The sequence below is a fragment of the Agelaius phoeniceus genome, chromosome 2, assembly GCF_051311805.1.
Source record: "Agelaius phoeniceus isolate bAgePho1 chromosome 2, bAgePho1.hap1, whole genome shotgun sequence".
In the NCBI taxonomy this organism is placed as follows: domain Eukaryota; kingdom Metazoa; phylum Chordata; class Aves; order Passeriformes; family Icteridae; genus Agelaius; species Agelaius phoeniceus.
Window position 1 is genome coordinate 43,740,084 of NC_135266.1, and position 22,366 is coordinate 43,762,449.

Consider the following 22,366-nt stretch of genomic DNA (forward strand, 5'->3'; position numbering starts at 1 on the left):
TAATGATCGGGCAACACAAATGAACAATAGTTTTAATCTTCTTCCCAGGCAATGTGTTATTTATCAGTACATTTGCAGCTCAAACTAAAGCTGGGAATTATGAATATTAGCCCAAGATCTTAGTATTGTCACTCTGAGTGAGCATAACTACATGCTGAAGGCATGGCTATGGTGTGATGTCCCACTGCTGTAACCGTATGTGAGCAAATGTGAGCTCCCTCTCTCTCACCTAAGTCTACTCCTACACTTGCTATATGAATTAGGCTTCCTTTTGTTCAAAAGCTTGATTTCCTATTTGTGGAAACCTAGGGCACCGGGAATATTTCTCTGTTTGTTCTGGGGTGCCCTGACTCCCAGGGGAGCACTGACTTTGACCCTCATTCATTTCCTAGACTTCAAGATAGACTAGAATCCACAAAAGTGTGAAAGAGATTTTAGAGAGTAGCGTAGGTATATCACCTGGTAAGAAATTTAGGTTTTGGGATTTTTAGTATGTTGTGGATGGAAGCAAGATGGAGGGCATAGGGTGTTGTCTTGGGTTTCTTCTTGATGCTTCTTCTTCCTTCTTCTTCATAAGTTTGGGTGGCATTTTGTAATTGGGCAGAAAAGTCTGCTTTGCAGGCTCTTTGGGATTGGTTATTGGGTTAAAAGGGAAAATAATCTAGGTGTCACTTCGTAATTGGATGGTTTAGTCTTAAAAGACCTTGTAACAAGAGATTTTTAGCCATTTTGTGCCTTCTAATGAAAAGCTGCCAAACTCACAGTAAAGAGACTGTTTTACTGATAAGAAATAATAAACACTTGGTTCCAAACAAGAATTAGTCTCAAGTGCCTTCAATCCAGACCCAGAAAAACCAATTACTGGTACCCCCACACCATTTTACTCCGTTGCTACACTTTGTTTGCAAACTGCTGAGAGCTGGTGCATCTGCAAGCAGCAGAGCCTTGGTTAGGACAAGACCCCCAGAAGAAGGACCTGCCACATCTGGATCAAAAAGAATGTTTGTGACCCCAGTTAGTACAAACATTTGCCTCTTTTTTTTCCTTCACTTCTAAAATCTCTACACCACATTTTTGTAATACTTGCTCCCCATGAAAAAAAAAAAATACATATTATACATATTTCACAGTCTTCATTAATAAGAAACACAATCTTTGGAAAACAATTACAATAAAATCTAGAGTCAGAGTGCAACATGACTAAGGAGTATTATTAATCTGCTGAGAGGTAGTCCCACTTGACTAAGAACAATATATTTATGCTTATTTAATGATAAAAACACAACTCTTTCAGATCATAATGCAAAAATTGAATATACTTAACATGGATCAGTTCCAAGCTTATTCTGTCCAAAAGTCCACAGAAAATGTCTGGAGTATATGTGAAGCAAGAGATGGATGGGAAAGACTTGGAAAAAAAAATGTAAAAAAGAGAAAGAATTTATTGTATTTAAGCTAATTTCTAAAAAAATATTACTTATAGATTAATTCTCTGTTCTGAGATTTTGCTGGTCGGATACAAGAGTAAGGAAATATATTCCTTCTTCTTTTGATTAATAACTGTCTTCTGAATTATTAATTATCACCTTAAATAGGAATGTTTTTGAGAAACCACATCTCTAGATGCATCTGAAACAGATGTTAAACTTCAAAACTGTATTTTCTTCAGATGGATGCTACTTCACAGGATAGAATATTTTAAATTAAATATTATTATATCTTCCATCGCTGTAACTTCAATGCACCTTAACATTTATTCCTAGATTAAGTTCTGCTGAATTTCAGAGTTCAATTCAGAAATTCTACAATAACTTATAGATCTAATTTGTGTAGTTGTCCTATTTTATACTAGAATTGTTTCTGTCAATTATCTTGAGAGAAGTTTGTGTATGAATTAAATACTACTATATTTTTAGTCTGCACTGTAGAGAACTAATGCAAAAAATTTCCAAAAGAATCTGTATGAAGTAGAACACAGTTCTGATGCATTTACTTAATTATAAATAATCAGCAGGAATTATACTATACTACAGACAAACTATGCCAACCTTTTAATTAAATAATGCATTTGCTAAAATGCATTATCATAAAAAGCACTGCATAACTAATAACAATGCATTAGTTATACAAAGCACTGGAAGTTACAAGACTGCCCTACTGCTTCCCTTTCCTGAACTTAAAGTAGCCCATTTGATTTACAGTAAAACAGATGGGGTTAATAACTACATTGGGATGAATGTGAGTACCTACTCTAATAAGAAAGAAAGACTACAAAAACAGAAGTTATGGCAGACATGTAATCATAGCTGCATTTTAATTATAAGCACTGGAGGTAACTCAAAAGCACCATGACTTAGGCTATGGTTTCACAAGCCTCTGGCTGCAGTACCAGACAGACACACAACTGTTTGTGCAGCTGCTCCATGAAGCAGATCAGGGAAAGTATCCAACTTCAACACAGTACAGCAGGAAAAATTATCCAGTGTTAGTTTCCCACTGTACTTCACTAAAAAGCCACAAAAGTGGTTGGGAAACTACAAAGAGCAGAGGACAGCACATACTGTCAAATAGTCAGCAAGGAAGGAATATGAATAACTTTAAGTTTATACTGAGGCTAAAAATAAATAAAGAGAAAAATAAGAAATAGCTTTAGAAATACCCATGACGAAAACTGGCACTTAACTAAGAAATTGCCAGACAAAGGTATCCTGTTTGAACAGAATACTATCCCTTGGCATAAATGTTTCTGATACAAATCAATGAAAATGAAGTGATCTCCAATACACAGCTGGTTCACAAGCCTTGGAATAAATTTTATCCTTCCAGAGTCACAGATACTTAAAAGATTAGAAGGTGTGCAAGCATATAACATGAAAATAAAAGCCCTGCTTTAAAAACTCATACTGACTTTAATTCAGGAACCTACATTAAATAAGGAAATTGAGATTACAGGGTGCCCCACAAATCCAACAGAGAGAAGCAGATTCTTAACTGAATCCACTGAACCTCTATTTGCACAAGAAGTTTGAACATGGATGCTAGAAAACTAAATACTTAAAGACAATGAATGTGCTTTTTAATACTCAAATTCATAACGGCAACCCAATTTCTACTGTAGGAAACTGATGTGACTTGATACCTCATTTAACATTGTCTAACTTTGTGGAGCAACTGAGGTGGAAGATGAAGAAGCAGGCTAATTTTCCTCTGCAAGTAGCTTTCTTCCACTGTTGACTACAGAAGAACTCAGGAAAGCTAGGCTCCTAACTCAGTTGTTCAAATAACATGGAAGGAAGATGGGTTTTGGTATATTTGTGGATTTAATCAAGCTGCTCAAATGCACTCCACTTAAATACAGACAGCAAGGAGCCTCATGGCTCTAGGCTTTTTCTCTTGCTAATAGAGAAAGACACCTCCAGGAGTCATGACTGGTGCACCTCATTGTCCTTTCTCTCCACAGCCTACACTGAGGGGTGAACTGTCTAATTTAAGACAGAACCTTCAGCAGAATTTCTAAAACTTGTAATCACTAAGTATGAGTGAACAACAGTAAGAAATAGGTACCTTTCAATGGCAAATTCAGATGCTGTGTCTTGGCAAAGTCTTTCAGCAGATCCTCAACAGATGAATTAATTATCTCAGTGACTTCACCACTCAGCTGTCTTGAGTAACTCAATGCCAAATCACCATGCTAGGAAACTGATCTCCCTGAGTTGTACTTTGCACTTGTCACCTCTCAGATGAAAAATATAAATCATGGACTTCAAGGTCTTCACATATTCAATGTATGAATGGGAGGGTAGGAAAAACACCTATCCTTTCCTTAAGAATCTGTAAAAAAAGAAAAAAAGGATATAACCTGAACACATTAGTGTATGTTGCAAAACCTCCTGCTTTTACTGTACCAGAAAAGACAACATAAATCAAAAATTGATGAATTACTGTGCTTGTAGGTTCTAAGCTACAGTACAGAAAACTCTTTAGTTGTAAAATGTTTTTTTAAACTACTTTCCTTCAAACTGATACTGCAGTCATTAAACACCAAGAATTTTAACTTTCAAAGCAAATGTAACCACAATAGTTTCCTTTATTCTTCTTGAAAGAGCAGTATTAGAGTAACTATATATATAAACCATTACATGCAATCCTTCATGGTTATTCTTAAGAGAGCTTTAAGTGAAAAATTTATAAAGAACAGAACATTGGTTTTCACTTTCATGTATTTGTAAGTGTGAAGGAAAGGGTCAAAGGCAAGAGTAGAATTTCTCACAATACTTTCCCTGTGAGTAACAGCTGAGAAGTCTGGAAAGCAAACTAATTGCTTAACTTTCACATTATCAACAAAGCTGTCTTTTGACAGTGCAGTTAAAATCTCTGTCATCTGTTATGTTTGATCAAGTTAGTTTTGACTGAAGTACTCACACTGTCTAATAAGAGAGCTCCTTATTTTTTGAAGGGTTTCAGAGACACCTAAGAACATGCTGTTTCTTTTTGACTTCTAAGCCTTTCTGGGAAAGGACGCAAAAACCATAAGTACCACCATCAGAAGAATCTAAATGATGAAACAGATGGTGTCTAGTTAGAAAAAAAGTACATTGAAACAATGAATGTTATCAGGTTATTTTGAGTTTGTGCTATCTTAACACTAAACATTGAAAGAACCACCAAATCCATTAGGTTGGAGAAGACGTCTGAAATCACTGATTTCAGCTTCTGAATGAACACGACCTTGTCAACTAGACCATACCTCCAGTCATCTCTTGAACTTCTCCAAGAATGATGACCCCACTATGTCCCTGGGAAGTCCATTCCAACATTTAACAATCCTCTCTGTCAAAAAACTCCTCCTGATAATTCCTATTGATGTCCACGCTGAATCTCTCTCAGGTACAGTTTGAGGCCATTTCCTCTTGTCCAGTTGCTAGTTGCCCAGGAGAAAAGACTGGCCCCCACCTTGCTACAGTCTCCTCCCAAGCAGTTGTAGAGAGCAGTAAGGTCACTCCTGAGCCCTCTCTTCTCCAGGCTAAATATCCCCACTCACTCAGCAAAAGCCCCAACATCCACAGAAAACAGGGAACATGGGATTCTATCTCTACGTATGGCGTATCAAAATGAATGTTTCAAGTCTTGATCCACATCAAAGCATTGTCCAACATTACCCCAACAGGATTTGAACCTGGCTCCTCGATATTTTAATGAGCAACTATATCTGAAATAGAAAAATTTCAAAAAATATATGACTAGACATTAGCCCATCTGTGTAATTCTACTGCTGACATCAGTTCTCTCTTTGGGAGAATCAAGATATTTTCTAGTCATTATTGGGCTGCTGTAAGCTTTACATGGCAAGACGACTGTCTAACCTCAGTACAGACCCTAAGAGGATGCAACTGTATCATGCACCTGGTTCTTCCTAGGAAAGCCAGATTTCTGCATGCATCTCAGTAAACTATATATATGTATTAAAATTCTCCTGTCTCCTGAGTAAAAAATAGCTTATTCTCCCAGTCTCATTGCATTCAGCTAATTTCTAAACAGCAGTGTTAAAAATGCTGTTGTCCAGCAGTTCAACTGCTGTCAACACTAATATCAATAAAATCTGCTTAAAAGCAACTTGAACAACCATAAATATACAGAGCAACAGAAGGAGCCCCAGAGTATCTGTGATAGGAAGATGTGGCACCACATTCACAGGAGACCTGTGCTTCTCCAGAAGAACCCCGGAGGCCAGGTAAGTTGTTTCAGATCACTGAATATAGTGTTAATGTTCATGCTTAGGAAACCAAATAAAAAGAAAACTTAATTTGTGTAATACACAGGAACAGAACAGCTTTTTTTTTTTTTTAGTATTACTGATTTTAGTCGCAAATGAAAGTGCTAACTAAAAACAACCAAACTAAACATAGATAAAGAAAGTAAAGTTATGAGCATAAGAAGGAACATCAGATAAATCAGACAGGAAATGTACATGGATGAAGAAGAGAATGATAAAATTTGATATAAAGAAGGAAAAGTATGTTAAAAAACAACCAGAATCCTTCCTACTCTATGAGATAGCTATGAATTGTTATCTATGACTGAGTATGTTTTTTTATCTCCACATTTATCTGCTGAGGAACTTGGTGTATCTATCAAAAGCATCATCAGGGATTCTAACAAGAGACTGACTACCACCTGTGTTTCCTTGGCAAAATAATGGGCTTTATTTTACAAGATTAATTTTCTGAAATTGGTCTAAAGATCATACAGGCAGACTGCAATCTCTTTTAAAGAAAAATAAGGGGAAAAAAACCCCAAAAAACTTTTCCATAGACACAAAGGAAAATTACTAAAACAAAAGGTCTGTACACATACTGCAGCATTCTCCTGACATTAGATATGCTAGAACTTCCTAGCACAATATTTGGGAATAAAATTTAAGATTCTTCCCTGATGAACACATTTCTCCCAGCAGTTTCACAATAAGCCTTTCAATCACTTTTTAGCTCATTGTTCAAGCTCCTCTGTATTTTAGGCCCTGGTTTTGTCCTTAACCCTTTGTCCTGGGTTAAGGACAAAGCCAGGGCCTAAAATACAGAGGAGCTTGAACAATGAGCTAAAAAGTGATTGAAAGGCTTGTTGTGAACTGGCCTCCTTCCTTGCCTGAGGAGGCCAGTTGTCTGTGGCCTCCTCAGGCAAGGAAGAATGGATATCTGTGCTGTACATAGACAGGAAAAAAATCAGCAACAGAATAGATCTGGATGTCCATGTTGTTAAAATATCTAATACATAAAGCATTTACAGTTTTCTTTAAGATGTATTAAAACCCACAAAAAAGTGGATTAACTCTTTGTACACATCACTCAGAGGAAAAGCAACTTGCTTATTAAAGTATACATATATAAATATTGATCTAAAACACCAAACAACAACCCAAACATTATTCCAAACCTCAAATTATTTTCTTTAAATCTGGAAAGAGACAGATGGGGCTTCTCCTTAGGATTAACAAGCCATGTGGAAGCAAGTATCTCTCACCAGTCCTAGTCAGCTAGCTGGCCTCTGTCCTGAGATATAAAATTCTCAGGGTGGGAAGGAGAGTAGAAAAAAAAGATAGATAGATAGATAGATAGATAGATAGATACCTATCTCTAGCAATATCATCAAAAACTCGGAGATAAAGACAGAAAGAACTAGGGGTTAGGCTCTGCTATGGAGACACAGAGCAAGGATGTCTTGTCAAGCTTCAGTGCTTGAAGCATTCCAGGTTTTGAATCCAACAGCTGTTTAAAATAAAACACATAAATATATAAGAGAACAGAGTCCAAGTACCCCCTACTGTCCATTTCTAGGTAGATGCTTTTTCCCTCCCTGAATAGAAAGGTAGGGAAACAAACACCAAGTTTTGCAGAAAAAGTAGCACAATTAAAGGGTTAGGAAAGATTCTGGCTACTGTGCTCTCACAAAGTAAATACTTGGAAGCAGTTGCTACATCTAATTTTTGAAAACTCATCAAAGTGACAAGAGAAAAACATAAATCACAAGTAAAAGCACTTTCACTTAATCTATTTCTCGGACATCCTCCAAGTCATAATTTACTAGTGTAGTAACAACAAGTAGATTAGAACAGGCTTTGATGTTCAAAGGGCCACTACATACTGGTGTTGGGATAAATCCGGGAGCAGACAACAGAAAAGACCCTTTTAAAGAAAATTTCCTCAAGTAGAACTCATTGCAGACAGCATGGAGTACAAGAATTTTCTCTTTAGATTAATTTTCTTACATCTAAAGTAGGCTATGTACTAGTATACCGTTCTTATAACTCTGGTGACCTCACTACACAGATAAGACTAGGACTTTTAGATACAGATAATAACTTTTTATGAGTTCAAAACACATACCTGAAAGTTTATCCACTCAATACATATCATAAGAGAAATTATCTCCATCTACAAACTTCTGCTTAACTTATTTTATATAATAAAATCCAGTAAAAATTAGAATTTTAATGATGATTTATACCTACCATTTTTTTTTCCTACCATTCATTTACTTCCTTCAGCTAGGAATGTTCTCAATCCTATATACTTACTATACCAACAGAGTCATGAATCAAAAGAGATATTTGAAAGCAAACCCAAATAACAGCTCAAAATACTATTCACCAGAGAATCACAGTAAAAATAACCTGGTTTCACTTAATAAGGCACATTAAGCTTTAGCCTGCTAAAGAATGGATGCACAATATTACTTACATAAGGTAAAGACTCATTTATCAATTAATAATAAATCATGAAAGCTTGCTTCTAATGTCATTCTTTCCCTGCATAGTGCTACAGATTTAATCTGATAAAGGGAAGATGACTCGGGGAAGGAACAGGCAGAAATTGTTTCTTCATGGTAAAATAGCAGTGATGTAAGATGTCAAGGTGCTCAAAGTATCTCATTTTTGTAAAAATAAAGTAGCTGTCATGCACAACCTTTTTCCCTCTGCAACCAAGTAACAAAATCTCGGACAAAATCTTTAAAGTCCTGTTTTGTTGTAAAATTAGATATTTTGAAATCCCATCAATGGATCTCAGGTTTTACTAGTTTCTTAAAAGCCTGAGACAAATTCCATTAGAGAGTAATAATCACAGAGAAGAGTGTGAAACAAAAAGAAGAAATTCTGGCTATTATCTGTTTTTTTAAAAAGCCTTAATGAATAACTATGCAAAAACTGACTGCACAGAGCAATAATGTCAGTGGTGTACAAGTCTGTGATGCTGAAAGAAATAAGTGACTTCAGCACCTAAATAGGTAATGTGATTTGATACTCCTAACCCAAACCATCCAGAAAGTATTCACTCAGGATATAAAAATGCATAAATCCTAAGGTCCTAAAAAATTTATAAAGCCTGCAAAGAGTATCCAAATCAACCATAAACACTTGATGTGATATTTAGACTTCTGTCTAAATAAGAAAACAAAAAATTAACTTTGTGATTCACATACAGCGCTAAATCCCACTTAGGTGCAAAGCTCCTTGGAGAGACTGAATAGCTCAGCAGTCTCCCCTTAAAATTCTGCATGAGGAAGAAACATGGAGGGAAGTGTGTGGAGCAGACTGCATTCAGTTTTCTGATTAAACTGACACTATACATCTTTCAAAGAATCACTCCAGTGCCAGACTGTACTATGATGAATGCTTTCCTATGTTCACACTTACCATTTTTAAGACTGGAACAGGATTGTAGATCTGACTGCTGTAACACCTTGGGCCTGCAAAATAATCCTTTACAAAACAGGGCAGTGGCTGGCATTTGATTGTAGTGAAGAAGTTGAGATGGGGTTGATATTCCATCACCCTCAAACAGCCTGTTCCAGTGGCTAATCCCCTTGACTATTAAAATGTATGGCTTATTTCCTACCTGAGTCCATCTGGTCCATGTATATTAACCAACTGGGGAAGCACTGCCCTAGATACTGCTTATGCCTAGATATTGGGAATGCACCTCAACCAGCTGAGTACCTCCTCATTGCTAGAGACCACCCTGCCTAGAAGATGCATTCACCACTGTGGATTTACTTGGTAGCTCACCGGGCTCATATGCTGAGTATTTACTCTGTCAATGTGGACCCAAGGAACAGCAAAAGAATGCTACTAACTCTGCATATCTTATATATTAAATAGGTAGAGTCAACTTCTGAAGGTTAAGTAGTGAAGGAAAAAAAGAAAATAGGAAAATAGAGCTGTAGAACAAACCAGCACGTTTCCCCAGAATTTGTCCATGCTCTAAAGCTTTGAGTCAAGAGTAACCAATACCACATTCTCCTATGTTATTATGGGAACAGAAATAAGTTAGAAGGTTTTTTTGAGAAACAACTTAAACTTTGACTTAAACTCTACCCGCTCTCTTCAGAATATTTTTCTTGCTTCATTTTCCTAGAACATTAAATAGAGCTTTCTTGGTCGTCAGAATTTTCATTTTTTAGTTTTCAAGAAAGTGCTGCAATGCTGTTCTCACACTGTATGAGGTTTTACATTTTCAGGTGTGACAAGTTAAAAGCTATCACTTGTTCTGAATTCTCAGCATGAACAGTGAGAAGATGCCAAGGCTGGACTTCTTTCAGTGTCACAGAAGTTACTTCCATGTAAATGAGCCAAGTTAGGGCACTGCTCCTTCTACTGCAGCTGCAGCTTCTAGCTGTACTGTTTTCACTGAAATTTAAAGCTAGATAATGCAGAGAAGAGGAGTCATAGTCTCCTAAATAAAACCCAAACTTTTTTTCTTTAGATAACATGAGGAGGGTAGTGTCCTCATTTGAGAAGCAGAAAAGAGACTTTCTGGATTCTCTGCAAAAAGCAATTGATGAATTCTTAATATTGCCTTTGATTTTCACCTTCCTTTCTGATACTTACCATCATTTTAGCTTGTGATCTTCTCAAGAAAGCACTGTTGGCTTTAGTTATGCACTAGGCAGGTGAGGGAACTGCAAAGCTCTAAAGAAATGAAGAAATTAAAGACAGACCTACTTTTCCCTTTTCTTTTCTTTCTGCCTAATGTCCTCTTATTATTTCTCTAAAGATTGGCTTTTTAGAGTTTATTCAGCTCAGATTTTTTATTTGGTTTCTTTAATCCACTACTGTGATGAGTGCACAGACACAAGCTAATGCTCAGTTTTTTTCTGAAGATCTTTAATTTACATAGATATTTTTAATTATTTTTGTCACTAGTATAAGTACTCTTGATTGGTTTTATAAGAGGTGTTGATTTTTAAGAAAATATGCAAAAAGGTTGCACCTTTGTACGTATTACCAAATCCTTTTGACAGGAAGTTTCTGTTGCAGATGCATTAGGAACTATAGCAACTGCAGGGAGGGAATATGAGTATCAAAGAACTATTTCAGTTAGTAAAGCAAGTCTATAGTTAGAAGCAAGACCAAACCTATGATCATGATTTTTTTTTCAACCTGTTACCTGGTCTGTTCTGCATCTTAACTCAAAAACTGGGATCTTCCTCAAAAGCAGCAATTTTTTTAATCTTCTTTCCCTAGGCTCTAGTGACTCTTCTGTAGCAGTGACATTGTCTAGGGCTTCAATATAACTTAGCCCCTTGCTTTCAGAATATACATACATACAGTTCATGTAAGTAAAAAAGAGTAATCATTGGAGTTACTTGACTCCATTTAAAAGAGACATATTTGATCTCATTTCCTTTGAACATGATGGGACTAAATTCCCCTACCTCACATGCAGACTCTGCATTGTTGACTTCTACATTCTGCATCTTTTGTCCAGTATAGAGTAATTTGCTTTTCTCAAGGTTTTGCAGGATATCTTCTGTGGGATCAGCACCTTGCTGTAGTGTTTGGCCAGGAGGACAGAAAGGATGCCCTAAGACAGCTAAAACAGCACTAGAGAGATACCTGTTGTGCAGCTGAATCAAGCCCTGAATCACATCCCAATGACCTACTGTTAACACCTTTGCCTCTGGGAGGGTCACACTGAACTATGCCATTAAACCATTTTGTTCTTAGGCAGTTACCTTTTCTTCTGTTCATGGTGCCCTTCTAACTTCTCACTATTTCATCTTCCATGTTCTGGGCTAGTTTGCACCACAGTAACAGCACTGAAAGAGGAAGCAAAATCAAATTTCTTTAAACCAAAGGGGTGATTAATCTGCCTCACAGTAAGGACTAAGTGCAGTGAGTGGAGGAAGAGCTATCTTGAAATCCTAAATTATTGTAAGTACTCAAAAAACATTGTCTTTAAAAGAAAACAGGAGGTTTATGATCCCCAGGTGTAAAAACAAGGGGGGAAAAGCCAGCTTAAAAAACCATTAAATATAAAATGGAATTATTAAATGAAGACTTACATCTTTCCCAAGGGAGCAATTACTACAGAATTTCCTTAAATATTAGCTTCTACTTAATAACACAATAAAGAAAAAGACCTTGCATAAAACAAATTACAGATTTTAATCCTCTACTCTGAAGGAAATTCTTAAATTAGATGGCTATCTCAATTTACCTTCAAAACAACAAGAGTTAAGTCATGAAGAATCAAATCTCTCATGGGACTGATCAAAATTGAATTTGCAGTTTCCTGTACTATGCTGACAATCATTTACAATAAAATCGGAATGAGAAAGGGAAATTGTCTGTGGGACCACTGAGCCAGGTAATAGCTTCAGTTAACATGGTCACACAGCCAAAATCAAATTAAAATGGACATAGAATTTTAATGTGGTTGAACTAGGTCTTACTTTGCTTATAGGATTCTGGCTTGCAGCTTTTAAGTAACAGATCCGGAGTGAAAAAAATTACTAATTGGTGATAATCAGGCATTTTATGTTACCAGAAATTTGTTTAAAATAACATGATATTAAAATTGTGTTAGGGAAAACAAAGAAAATTCACTTGTAAACTATTTTAGTTTGAAACTGTTATGACATAATGCAAACACAAAGGAAAGCCATTTTATAACTTCAAATTTTAGTCCTTAGCTGTACATCTCTAAACCTTGTAAATTAAAACTACATTATCCCACCTTAAAAAACTCAAAAGACCTTATAGGCACAACATAAAGAAAAAGGAATACTTCAAATATTTAATTATTTTCAAATGCCTAACAATAAATAAATATAGTTATATATCCATAATGTGTTTTACACAAGTATGGAACAAAGATTGGTATACTTCAGTTTAAAAATAACATATAAACTTGATTTTAAAGAAATCTTCTCAGCAAGCCTGGCCCTGCAGAACATCTTTGCACAAGTTTATTTCCACAAGAAGCCAGCCCATGGCTATCACAGTGGTAGCAGTGGAGGGAAATGTCCACTGGAATTTAGATACACATCTCTTCATTCTTAAGAGAAGTTAGTTGTCTCGCAATCAGCAAATAATTCCTCTTTTTTTCACAAGTCTGGTGACCTTAGAGGATTCACTGAAAAAGGCAATAAAATAGATGAGATCTGGATATACTGGAAGTATATCCACCCCATATGTCCTACATATCTTGAAAAACACTTGTTCTAAAGTGATTTAGGCCTGAGAGTGCAGACTATATTTATAAATTATACAAATAATTTAAAATACTCACTGGAGCACTAACCCCTTCTTTGTGGCACACAAGTACCCTAATCACCAAACTACTACAGGGCTAATTTTTCACTTTGCTTCTTTCACAGTGAATATTAAGTAGATATACTGACAAAGACAGCTGGAACAGGAAAGAGTTACACACTGCAAAATTAATAACCCAGAAAACAGCCAACTCTCCTCAGTAAATTCTGCTGCATTTTAGACACTACTGAAAACCCCTAGATAAATAGCTACTGTGCAAGTACTGAATGGCTATGCAGCTGATCTACAGCAGATCTGAAGCATGCTGTATTTTGACCTGCAATGCATATGCATTTCAAATGCACTGAAATAGTGAATACAAAATGTTTTCTTCCAGAACTCGAGGATCAGCAGAATTCTATCATGGCACTCCTCTAGTCTGCACAGACCTAAGTTCAAGCCTTCAACACAAGATGAAATTTGTAGCTTTATTAAAAATGGATATTACTTGTATCAATAGCTCTTTTAAGAATCAAAGTACAGCTACTTACACTTGCTCATGACATGTTTTATACTAGGAAGTTTGTTTCATTACCACTGTTAAAATCACTGTCACCTACTTCATTACACGACACATATATTTCTGCTTAATTCAAGAAGAACAGAATGAAAAGTAGATATTCACTTCTTATTTTGCACGTAAGCAAATTGCCACAAGATAAGCAAAAGAATGAACTATAGATTTGACACTATGCTTACAGAATCTTCTTGCACATTTCTACCTCTCCAGGTAGCAGGAGGGAAGCAGTAAGCCAACTTTCATTTACATCAGGATAACAGCAATCATCTCCAAGAAGCTGACAGGCTGGAAACTCAAGTGTGAGCTTACTGCTCAATAACTTGCTTTTGTTCCCAAACTTTACTCACAGCTTGCACTGTCAGATAGGGTGGCTGTAAGGTTTCAGAGGGTAGGGAACTTCTGAGGGCTCGTACTTTGATGTGTAGAATAGGCTCACTGGGGCACAGCTTCAGACACACCTCAGTGTAGGTATCTATGGGCATGAAATTTAGCCAAGTGTCCAAACTGTCATTACAGTCAATGGTGACACTGGGCTCAGCTCAGTTGTCTAACCTTAGGTTTCCAGTGATATTTGGCAAGTCCTGGGGTCTTCAGTGACAACCTTTGGACTTTGTCTCCACAGGAGCAAAATTCTCCTCCCAGGTTTATGTGTACAGTACAGCCTTTTTAATTCTCTCTTTACTATACTTCATCTACTTCAAGTACTGGTATAACTTTTTTACAGGGAAAGTCAGCGCTTGGTTTTCTGAATTTTGTAATAATGTATTTTCATGCTTGATTAATTCCAATTTGATGCAATTCTACCCTTCCTCACTTTTCCTTTTTGCTGTTTTGACACAATCGTTTTCTAATTTAAAAAGTCACTTAAAATACAATCAGATTTATCTGCTCTAGATGTAAACATACCTATCTTTAAAAATTCCCTGTCCAGATAACGTTAGGTTTATGTCTGTTGGGAAACCAAACTGGTTTTACCTCTCACAAAGCCTTTGAAATTCAGTACATGACTCCACTTCTAAACAGTGTGTCAGGTTCACCAAGAGGCAAATTGTAAACTAAAAAAGGTTAAAAATAAGACTGTCTGTACTGTAAAAACTGCACAATTCTTTGAATTTCCCATATAGAATATGTAATTCATAATAGCCTAAGTATCTGTTGAAGTGAGTGTACAGATCTATTAGTTCTACACACAATAGTTCCACTGTAGAACTAATAACAAAAAAAAATAATCATGTATCAAGTTATGAACAAATTTGTGTTCTTTTAATACTGACATATCATATTCTAAATTTAAACCCATTCTGCAAGAGCTTTTATGACTGAAGCAATCCATCCCATTATGTTATAGTAAGGAACTGTGTTATCTTCTTGGAGAGAGATTAATGAAGAAACCCCTTTTGCTAGAGCATAACACCCACAGATAAATCTTAAAACTAGTTAAAACGTTCAAATCACTTAGCTTTTCTTTGTAAATCACATTTTAAACCTGTCCTAAGGCCAACAAAAGTCTGTTGAGCAGTCCAGTCTAGACCTGGCCTGCAAGCAGAATTAATTGTATTTACAACATAATTCTTGGCAACTGTTTTCTTGTCCAGCTTGTTTCTAAGATGTAGAATTCCCAAAATTGTTAACCAAAAGCATTTTAATATTGTCATTGGAAAATAGTTTCTAATACTGAGCCTGTATTTTCTCTGCTGCAGTATGACACCACTGGGGCTTTATCTACTATAAAGGAGTACAGATAAGCACTTTCTTATGTGTAGTTTTTTTCTGTGTAGGATTCAGAGCATATTTTTTTCTCTCTTCTTTCCAACTGGTCCATGTCTTTCTAGCACACTACCCAAAACTGAACAATGTTCTCCAGTTGACCTATGCAAAACAGAAGATTCAATTCACAGATCTCTGCTTTCTGTTTAAGAATCTTAAAATAGTTGCCTGCCTGACAACAGTATGAAACTGCTGACTTTTGTAATCTTTTGATCTATCATTATTCACAGAACCTCTCCTACAGAACAAATCCATTGCAAGAAATCCCCCATACTATTATGCCTTCCACTGTTCCTCCCCAGCTAAATGGAGCACTTTGCATTTGTTCCTACTGAACAATTTTTTTGTACTTTGTCTCCATCGTGTCAGGACTATTTTGAGTTCTGTCTTTCAACAAGACTTGACTTGCTAACTTTTTGGGTATTTACTTTTTCTTAACACAGAATAAAAACACTAAGTGAAAACTTCCATGGGTATTTGAAAATCTTGGAAATCTAAATGGCTGCAGGCAATTCTACCTTTGAAATAATATTAAACATTCATTCAAAACCATCAATTTTATACTACCTTCTCTGCTGGAGTTCAGTCTTTCAAACTCCTGCATTTTGTCAGCTATTAGCTTCCCAAAGTTCTCAGAATAAGCAGGAAGCAGGCATCCATGAAAACACAAATTTTCTATGGCCACTGCTCCCAAGGGAATGACGCTTTAAATCTGTACTTCAATTCCTTTTTCAAATGCATAAGAACTACATAGAGTATTAAAAAAAATCTAAATTAGTGTATGTCTGTACTGATCACTGTGTTACAGAAACATAAACCAAAATAGTAGTTAGCTGGGTATTAACAAAAATATGAAAGAAATCTTAGTACTCACTGAGTATGAGACTGAACAGTGCACCGACATCAGCCTAATTGTAACTCAGACACTACTGTAACTAGGAGAAATAATTGATGGTAAATGAGCAGGCTGAGACTAGAATACAGGAGCACAAGTGCACACTCGAATAGAACAATTTAAGAAAAGATTGATGTGGTGAAAACTGTTACAGAAGCCCATTAAATCCCTGTGCATTTATAGATACATACATATACTCCAGGAGTGCCTACAGGCACAGCCCACATATAGGCAAGAAGATAAGAATGAGATAGAGTAGAACCAAACTCCTTTGGAATGATAAAAGACTTCCTTGCAATACAGAAGTAAAACTCAGGATTAATAATGAAATTTTAGGTATTAATCTAAATCTCTACATTTCTGCACTTAATAAGCAGTCCCTTAGTGCTCTGTTTTATGTATATACAGACATACTGGGTCCAAATCTAATATTAGCATAATGTTTATCCTGCTTTTTTATTATAAAGGACTCAAAATACCATATGAATAGATGATTCCTGAAGAATAAAGTCTGTATAACAGCTTTGTTCCTTAGACAGTGGGTACAATGATTTTTCTGTGCTATTAAAATTCCCTACTTTTTCAGTCCAGAGGGAAGCATGATCCTAGCTGTGGGGAATGGCTGCAGTGCAATTGAGAAAGAGGAACATAACTCTGGTGAACCACAGATATTTTTGAGACTCTCATCCCTCAATATAACAGAGTGACAAATGGAGTCTCTCAACCTGTCCACACTTTTGTCTTTTAATAGAATACCTAAATTTCATTTAATTAAAAGAAGTGGGATTCACCAGTATTTAGATTTAGGCTTATTTATATCACACTTAAAATATAAAGGATTATGGAGATGTGAAAGAAGAAAATGTTAGAAACATCAAAGCAGTTTGTATTGCAAATGATCTGACAGGCAACATATCATTTGAAACCATGAGAGACATAGCAGCTCTTAACTGTAAGTTTTCTGATCTTCAAATCATTCTTCAGAAAATTTCACAAGTGGAAAGCAATTCAATTAGTGCCAGGGCACATTCAGTTTCACAAAGATGAACAGAAATTCCATTATTTCTTATAGATTACCAGAGAAAGCAGCTCAGAAGATTTCAACCCATTTTCTAGTTCACACAATTTACTTTAGCTACTGACTTTTTTCCTATTTAAGTGTAATAATTGTAGTGATCTCAAACTTTTTCCTATTTAAATGTAATAATTGTACTGTGATCTCAAACAGTATGATGCAACAATTTTACTTCATTTAATTATGCTCTAAGATAAAGTGGAAATTGATCTACTGTGTAGCAACAATTTCATAGAAAAGCATCAAGAAAGCCTGATTCAATAGACTTCAGAACTTACATGGCAAAGACATTAAATTTTTCCTACATAGTAGGAAGTGTCAGGTATTGAAGAATTGAAGAATGCAGTTTATTACCTATTGCATACAGACACACATTTGCCAAGTCCTCTGTTTCAGTGACAGGCAGCCTCATTCAGAAATGATTGATGCTTCCATATTTATGAAAACTATGCTACACTACTAGAGGTGCCAAATATAGTAGCAGAAAGAAAAGTCCATTTGCTTTAGACTCCATAACTAAATTCTTATCTCTAAACTTCCCCTTCACCCAGACCAGCTGTTATCTTGTTCTATGTCATACATGGCCACTTTTTAAAGGGCTATGAGCTCTCTTGTGGAAAAATAGTGAAGTGACACAAGATTTGCTATTCTGTTGCACAGCACTCCATCCTACCATAGTTCACCAGATTCTTAAATGCCTATTCAATTCCTCTTCAAATTTCAGAAATTGTAGGGATTTTTTTTTCCTCTACACAAAAACCAGCACTGCAATGTGACTACACTGTAACCCTGGTGGCACTTGTTAATCTTTTGAGTACAGGTATAGACAAAGATCAGTGTGAACTTTGAGTAACATCTAAGAACTATACAAAATGAGTGTGTACATATTGAGATATGTCTATGTCATGCAAATGTAAGGTTTAAAAAGGATTTGTGTTTATGGTTACCAGAATGGAGATCTTATAGCAATCCCTGTACAGCAGCAACAATCTCTTCCTCAAATATTAAGATAAGAAATACTAAAAATCAGAAATGTGCAATAATGTTATCCTATCAAAATTACTATCTTGAAACAAAATTATCATACAGCTTAAGTTCTCTAGTCACCTTTCCCAAGGGAAAAATTACATATTGCTCTCCATAATGTATCTCCCACTTACTGGATTAATATCTTATTTAACTTCATTGCCACCCATCCTTCTGTTCCCTTACCATTCCTCAAAGCTATTAAAAAAGAAATAGAAGACTCACAACAAAAAAGAAAACACACATTCTGAAACACCCCAAAACATAAGGAAAAAACTAACAGTACTCAGTAGTACCCAGTACACAAGTGGTGCAATTTGCACCATGTAGTTTGACATGTCCTAAGGGGCATGGAATTTTTGAATCATTTGAAAATTGCCAATAAGTACTGTCAGGAGGCAGCACTCACCACAGTACAGAACCATGGAATTTTCACAAACATTAGAAGGTGACAAAGATATGTCAATATATACAGATTAATTTACTCTTACATAAAGACACGTGCACACATGTGACAAGTTAATAGACAGATAGGCAGACAGCTGCCTCATTTCACCAAGACAGTCACCATAAAGTCCCTGGTAGTTAGACACCCTGAAGATTCAGGATCTCTAGACTGTATTTAATGCTGAATGGAAACACACCTCTGAAGACCTCCAGAGTCAGATACAGATTGCTTATTTTAACTGCCTACTTCTCTCTACTGAATATATAAGAAACTGAGAAAAAATTAGCTATTTGTTCTGTTGGGATCTGGTCCTCCCCTTTAAAGCCAACCTCAACATACTTTGAGAAGAGGCAGGTGACAGCAGTGACACAATCCATGACATCTGCTCTGTTCTCTACACACCCCAACAATCCCCTTCAAGCTTTCTGTGTGACTCCTGAGATGTCTGTCCAATTGCCAAAGTAGCAGAAGAGATAATCACATTCCTATCTGCCCAGCCCAGCCTTGTCTAAACATAAGAGGCATGCCTGCACATTTTGGTGGTGAGATAGGCACCCTGTCATACTGTAATTCAGATTGAAAGGACCTTAAAGAAGTGTCCAGCCCAAAGTCCTGCTTTCAAAGCAGGGTCAAAACTGAATTCAGATCAGATAGAATGTCTTACTAGGTACCTAGAATTCCAAGCTGAAAAAACATCAGCAGCATCTTACTATTGTTTCTGAATCTGAAATCATTTAGCTTCAATTTTAGTTAGCAATGGTTGCAATTCTTCAAAAATTAGCGGTATATTCAATAGCATGCTGTTTCACAAAGAATTACTTCAAAGTTAAACAAGGTTTTAAATCCAAATAATACTAGAATCCATGCAACATTCTCTCTGTTATACTTCTTTACATAAAAAGAAAATAAAGACAAAACTACTATAGACTAAAGCATGTACTTCAAAAATATGTGAAGTGTATAAGATACATAAAATAGATTTCACTTTTAAGTATATGCTTTGAAAAGTATTTTTTTTAAATGCAAATAATGGACCAAAGACAGCAGACCAAGTTTAACATATTATAATATGTACCAAACTCTAGGTTAACTCTTATGGCAGCAAGAAAAAGATAATACACAGAATTTGAAAGGAAGAACGAAGGCAGAAAAGAGATGGAAAGATTTCTCTGTACATTATATCAATGATTCCCTGATTGTAACACCCTATGACAGCTGTGTTAGGCAGGCTAAATGGCAAAACTCCCAAAAGGGGGAGAGCAACTCACAACTCCAGCTTGTTTTTAGCATTAGACAGCCTAAATTAAAAAAGAGGAGGCTTTAGGACTCCAAAGTCAACTTTGCATTTTCGGACCCCATTCTGCTAATTATTTCAGCATCACAGGTTAAAAAGAGAAGAATTGCCAGAAGGACAACTTCCCAAGCCTGTATGAAGTTACCATGTTATCCTTTCCAATGAAGTGGCCATAAAGGTTAATAAGTACATATTAACAGACAAATGACAAGACTTTAGGGCTTTGTCCTCAACACATGTAAACTCTGTATCTCCTTCCATCACATACAACCTCATATCTCTATTTTCACATCTCCTCAGGTCCTTAACCAATTTCTGCATTACCTTCTGGCTAATTAAATCAAAAAGAAACTAACAGTATACGAAGCAAAAAAGGAAACCCCACCACCAGTCCAAATAACTATTATTTATCAGGTAACCTCCTGTCATTTATTAAAACAACTATGGTTCAACATGCAATTATTTTTTCAATCATATTTAGAAACTCAAGAGTCTGAAAAACTAGATCTGAAACAAGAATCTCAAAATCTCAAAATCAAACTACCCAAGAATGTTTACTAGAAAAAGACAAAGAATATAGTGGGTGGAAACAGTGGTATAAAAGAAAAATCTCTCATTTGTAGCACTCCAGGCATTAATTTTGCATTTTAGTATGGCCCAAGTTAAGGAAGTTAAAAAGAATGTGAAGTTACAGGTTTACAATTAAATTCAAAGCATCTTACTAGAATGTTTTCTTACTTTTTATCAAATATAAGTTTTTAAAAGCCACAAATTCCAAAAGCAATGCAGTTTCTAATCACCTACATGATATAGTACTCCTTATTTGAAAGCATAAAAGCATAGGGAGAAGCTAAAAATTAACAGATAACTTTTATTACATCATAAATAATCAAATATGAAAATCAAGAAAAGTATGAACAAGTTTGGAAACAAAAAGCAGAAAGTTTTACCTTGAAAAGCAGCTGCATTACGAGATATTAAAAATTTTAATGTAGCACTTGATGTTTGAAGCACTTGCTGTATATCTTGCTTTGCTGCAATCTGATACCTTTCTTCCATCTTTTTGGTACAGCATGTTGGATTTTCAGAAGTACAAACCTGGAGATCAACACCTAAGGAAAAGGCAGTTCCACTGATTAATATAAAACAAAAGTGTGCAAAACACAAACACCAAAGAGATTTTTTTTTTACATGGGTATTGACACACAGAAGAAATATTCAAAGCTTTAAACCATCTGGTCTTGTTCAACAGAAGGGGATACTGATTAAAATCTGTGGGAAGAGTACACTCATTACAGTTAATTAAAGTCACATAATATAATTTCCCTGACAATGTAATCTTGTTCCAGCTGTGAATATTGTTAACTAATGTTGGTCAAATACGGTGAATATGCATTGTACATCACAATACAGGTGGTAGATGTCTCACACCTGGAAACACTCAAGAACTGCTTAGATGGGGCTCTGGGCAACCTGATCTAGTTGAAGATGTCCCCACTCATTGCATACTAGATGACTGTTGTAGTGCGTTTTTTTATTTTGTAATACTTTGAAGTAGTTTTGTTTTGTACTCCCATATTTTTCCCAAATGGTTTATCCCAGACTGTACCCCCCTCCCTTTACCTGTGTTATCCCTCTCCCAGGATGAGATCATCCCCAAACCCCCACCCTGGCTCTCTGTCAATCACTCAGCATCCCATCCCCTCCATCCAGAAGTTTCGGTCCAGGTCGTCGAGTGATTGTCCAGAGGCCAGGGGTCAGCCCCCCAAGCCCTGCCCCATACGCTGTCCTATATGTCTATCCCCCAGTACCCATCCCTCAGGGTCACTCATTGGTTGGTAAAATGTTATCTGCTTTTGGTTTCCACCTCCCTTTAAATGTGACCTTGGCACATCTCCCGGGGCTCTCGGCAGGAGGCCCCCTGAGGTGCAGGAGCTCCTTTGGGATCCTAATAAAACCTTGGATTAACCCTGCTAAGAGTCGGCCCTTTCTCTTCTACCGATGTCTCTGGTGTCTCTTGTGCTGCACAGGCGCCCAGCCCAGGTGCCCTCAGCGCCCTCGGGGCACACACAGACAGTGTCTCCCTGCCAGCCCAGGTGCCCTCAGCACCCTCGGGGCACACACAGAGAGTGTCTCCCTGCTGCCAGCCCAGGTGCCCTCAGCACCCTCGGGGCACACACAGACAGTGTCTCCCTGCCAGCCCAGGTGCCCTCAGCACCCTCGGGGCACACACAGACAGTGTCTCCCTGCC

General features: G+C 36.5%; 1 protein-coding gene across 17 annotated transcripts in view; it reads right to left on the reverse strand.

The window, feature by feature from the left end:
• GPC5 (glypican 5) overlaps positions 1-22,366 on the reverse strand; it is a 609,707-nt gene that overhangs the window by 579,161 nt on the left and 8,180 nt on the right. For 16 of the 17 annotated variants that reach the window (XR_013180890.1, XM_077173561.1, XM_054628347.2 and 13 more), the window contains exon 2: positions 21,066-21,227. Coding sequence is in view for 16 of the 17 variants with exons in the window: in XM_077173561.1 (XP_077029676.1) it covers positions 21,066-21,227 (162 nt within the window). In the remaining variant the exon portion in view is untranslated. Of the gene's footprint in view, positions 1-11,508; positions 11,563-21,065; positions 21,228-22,366 lie in introns of those variants that run through there. The other variant, XM_077173574.1, reaches the window with a different exon arrangement.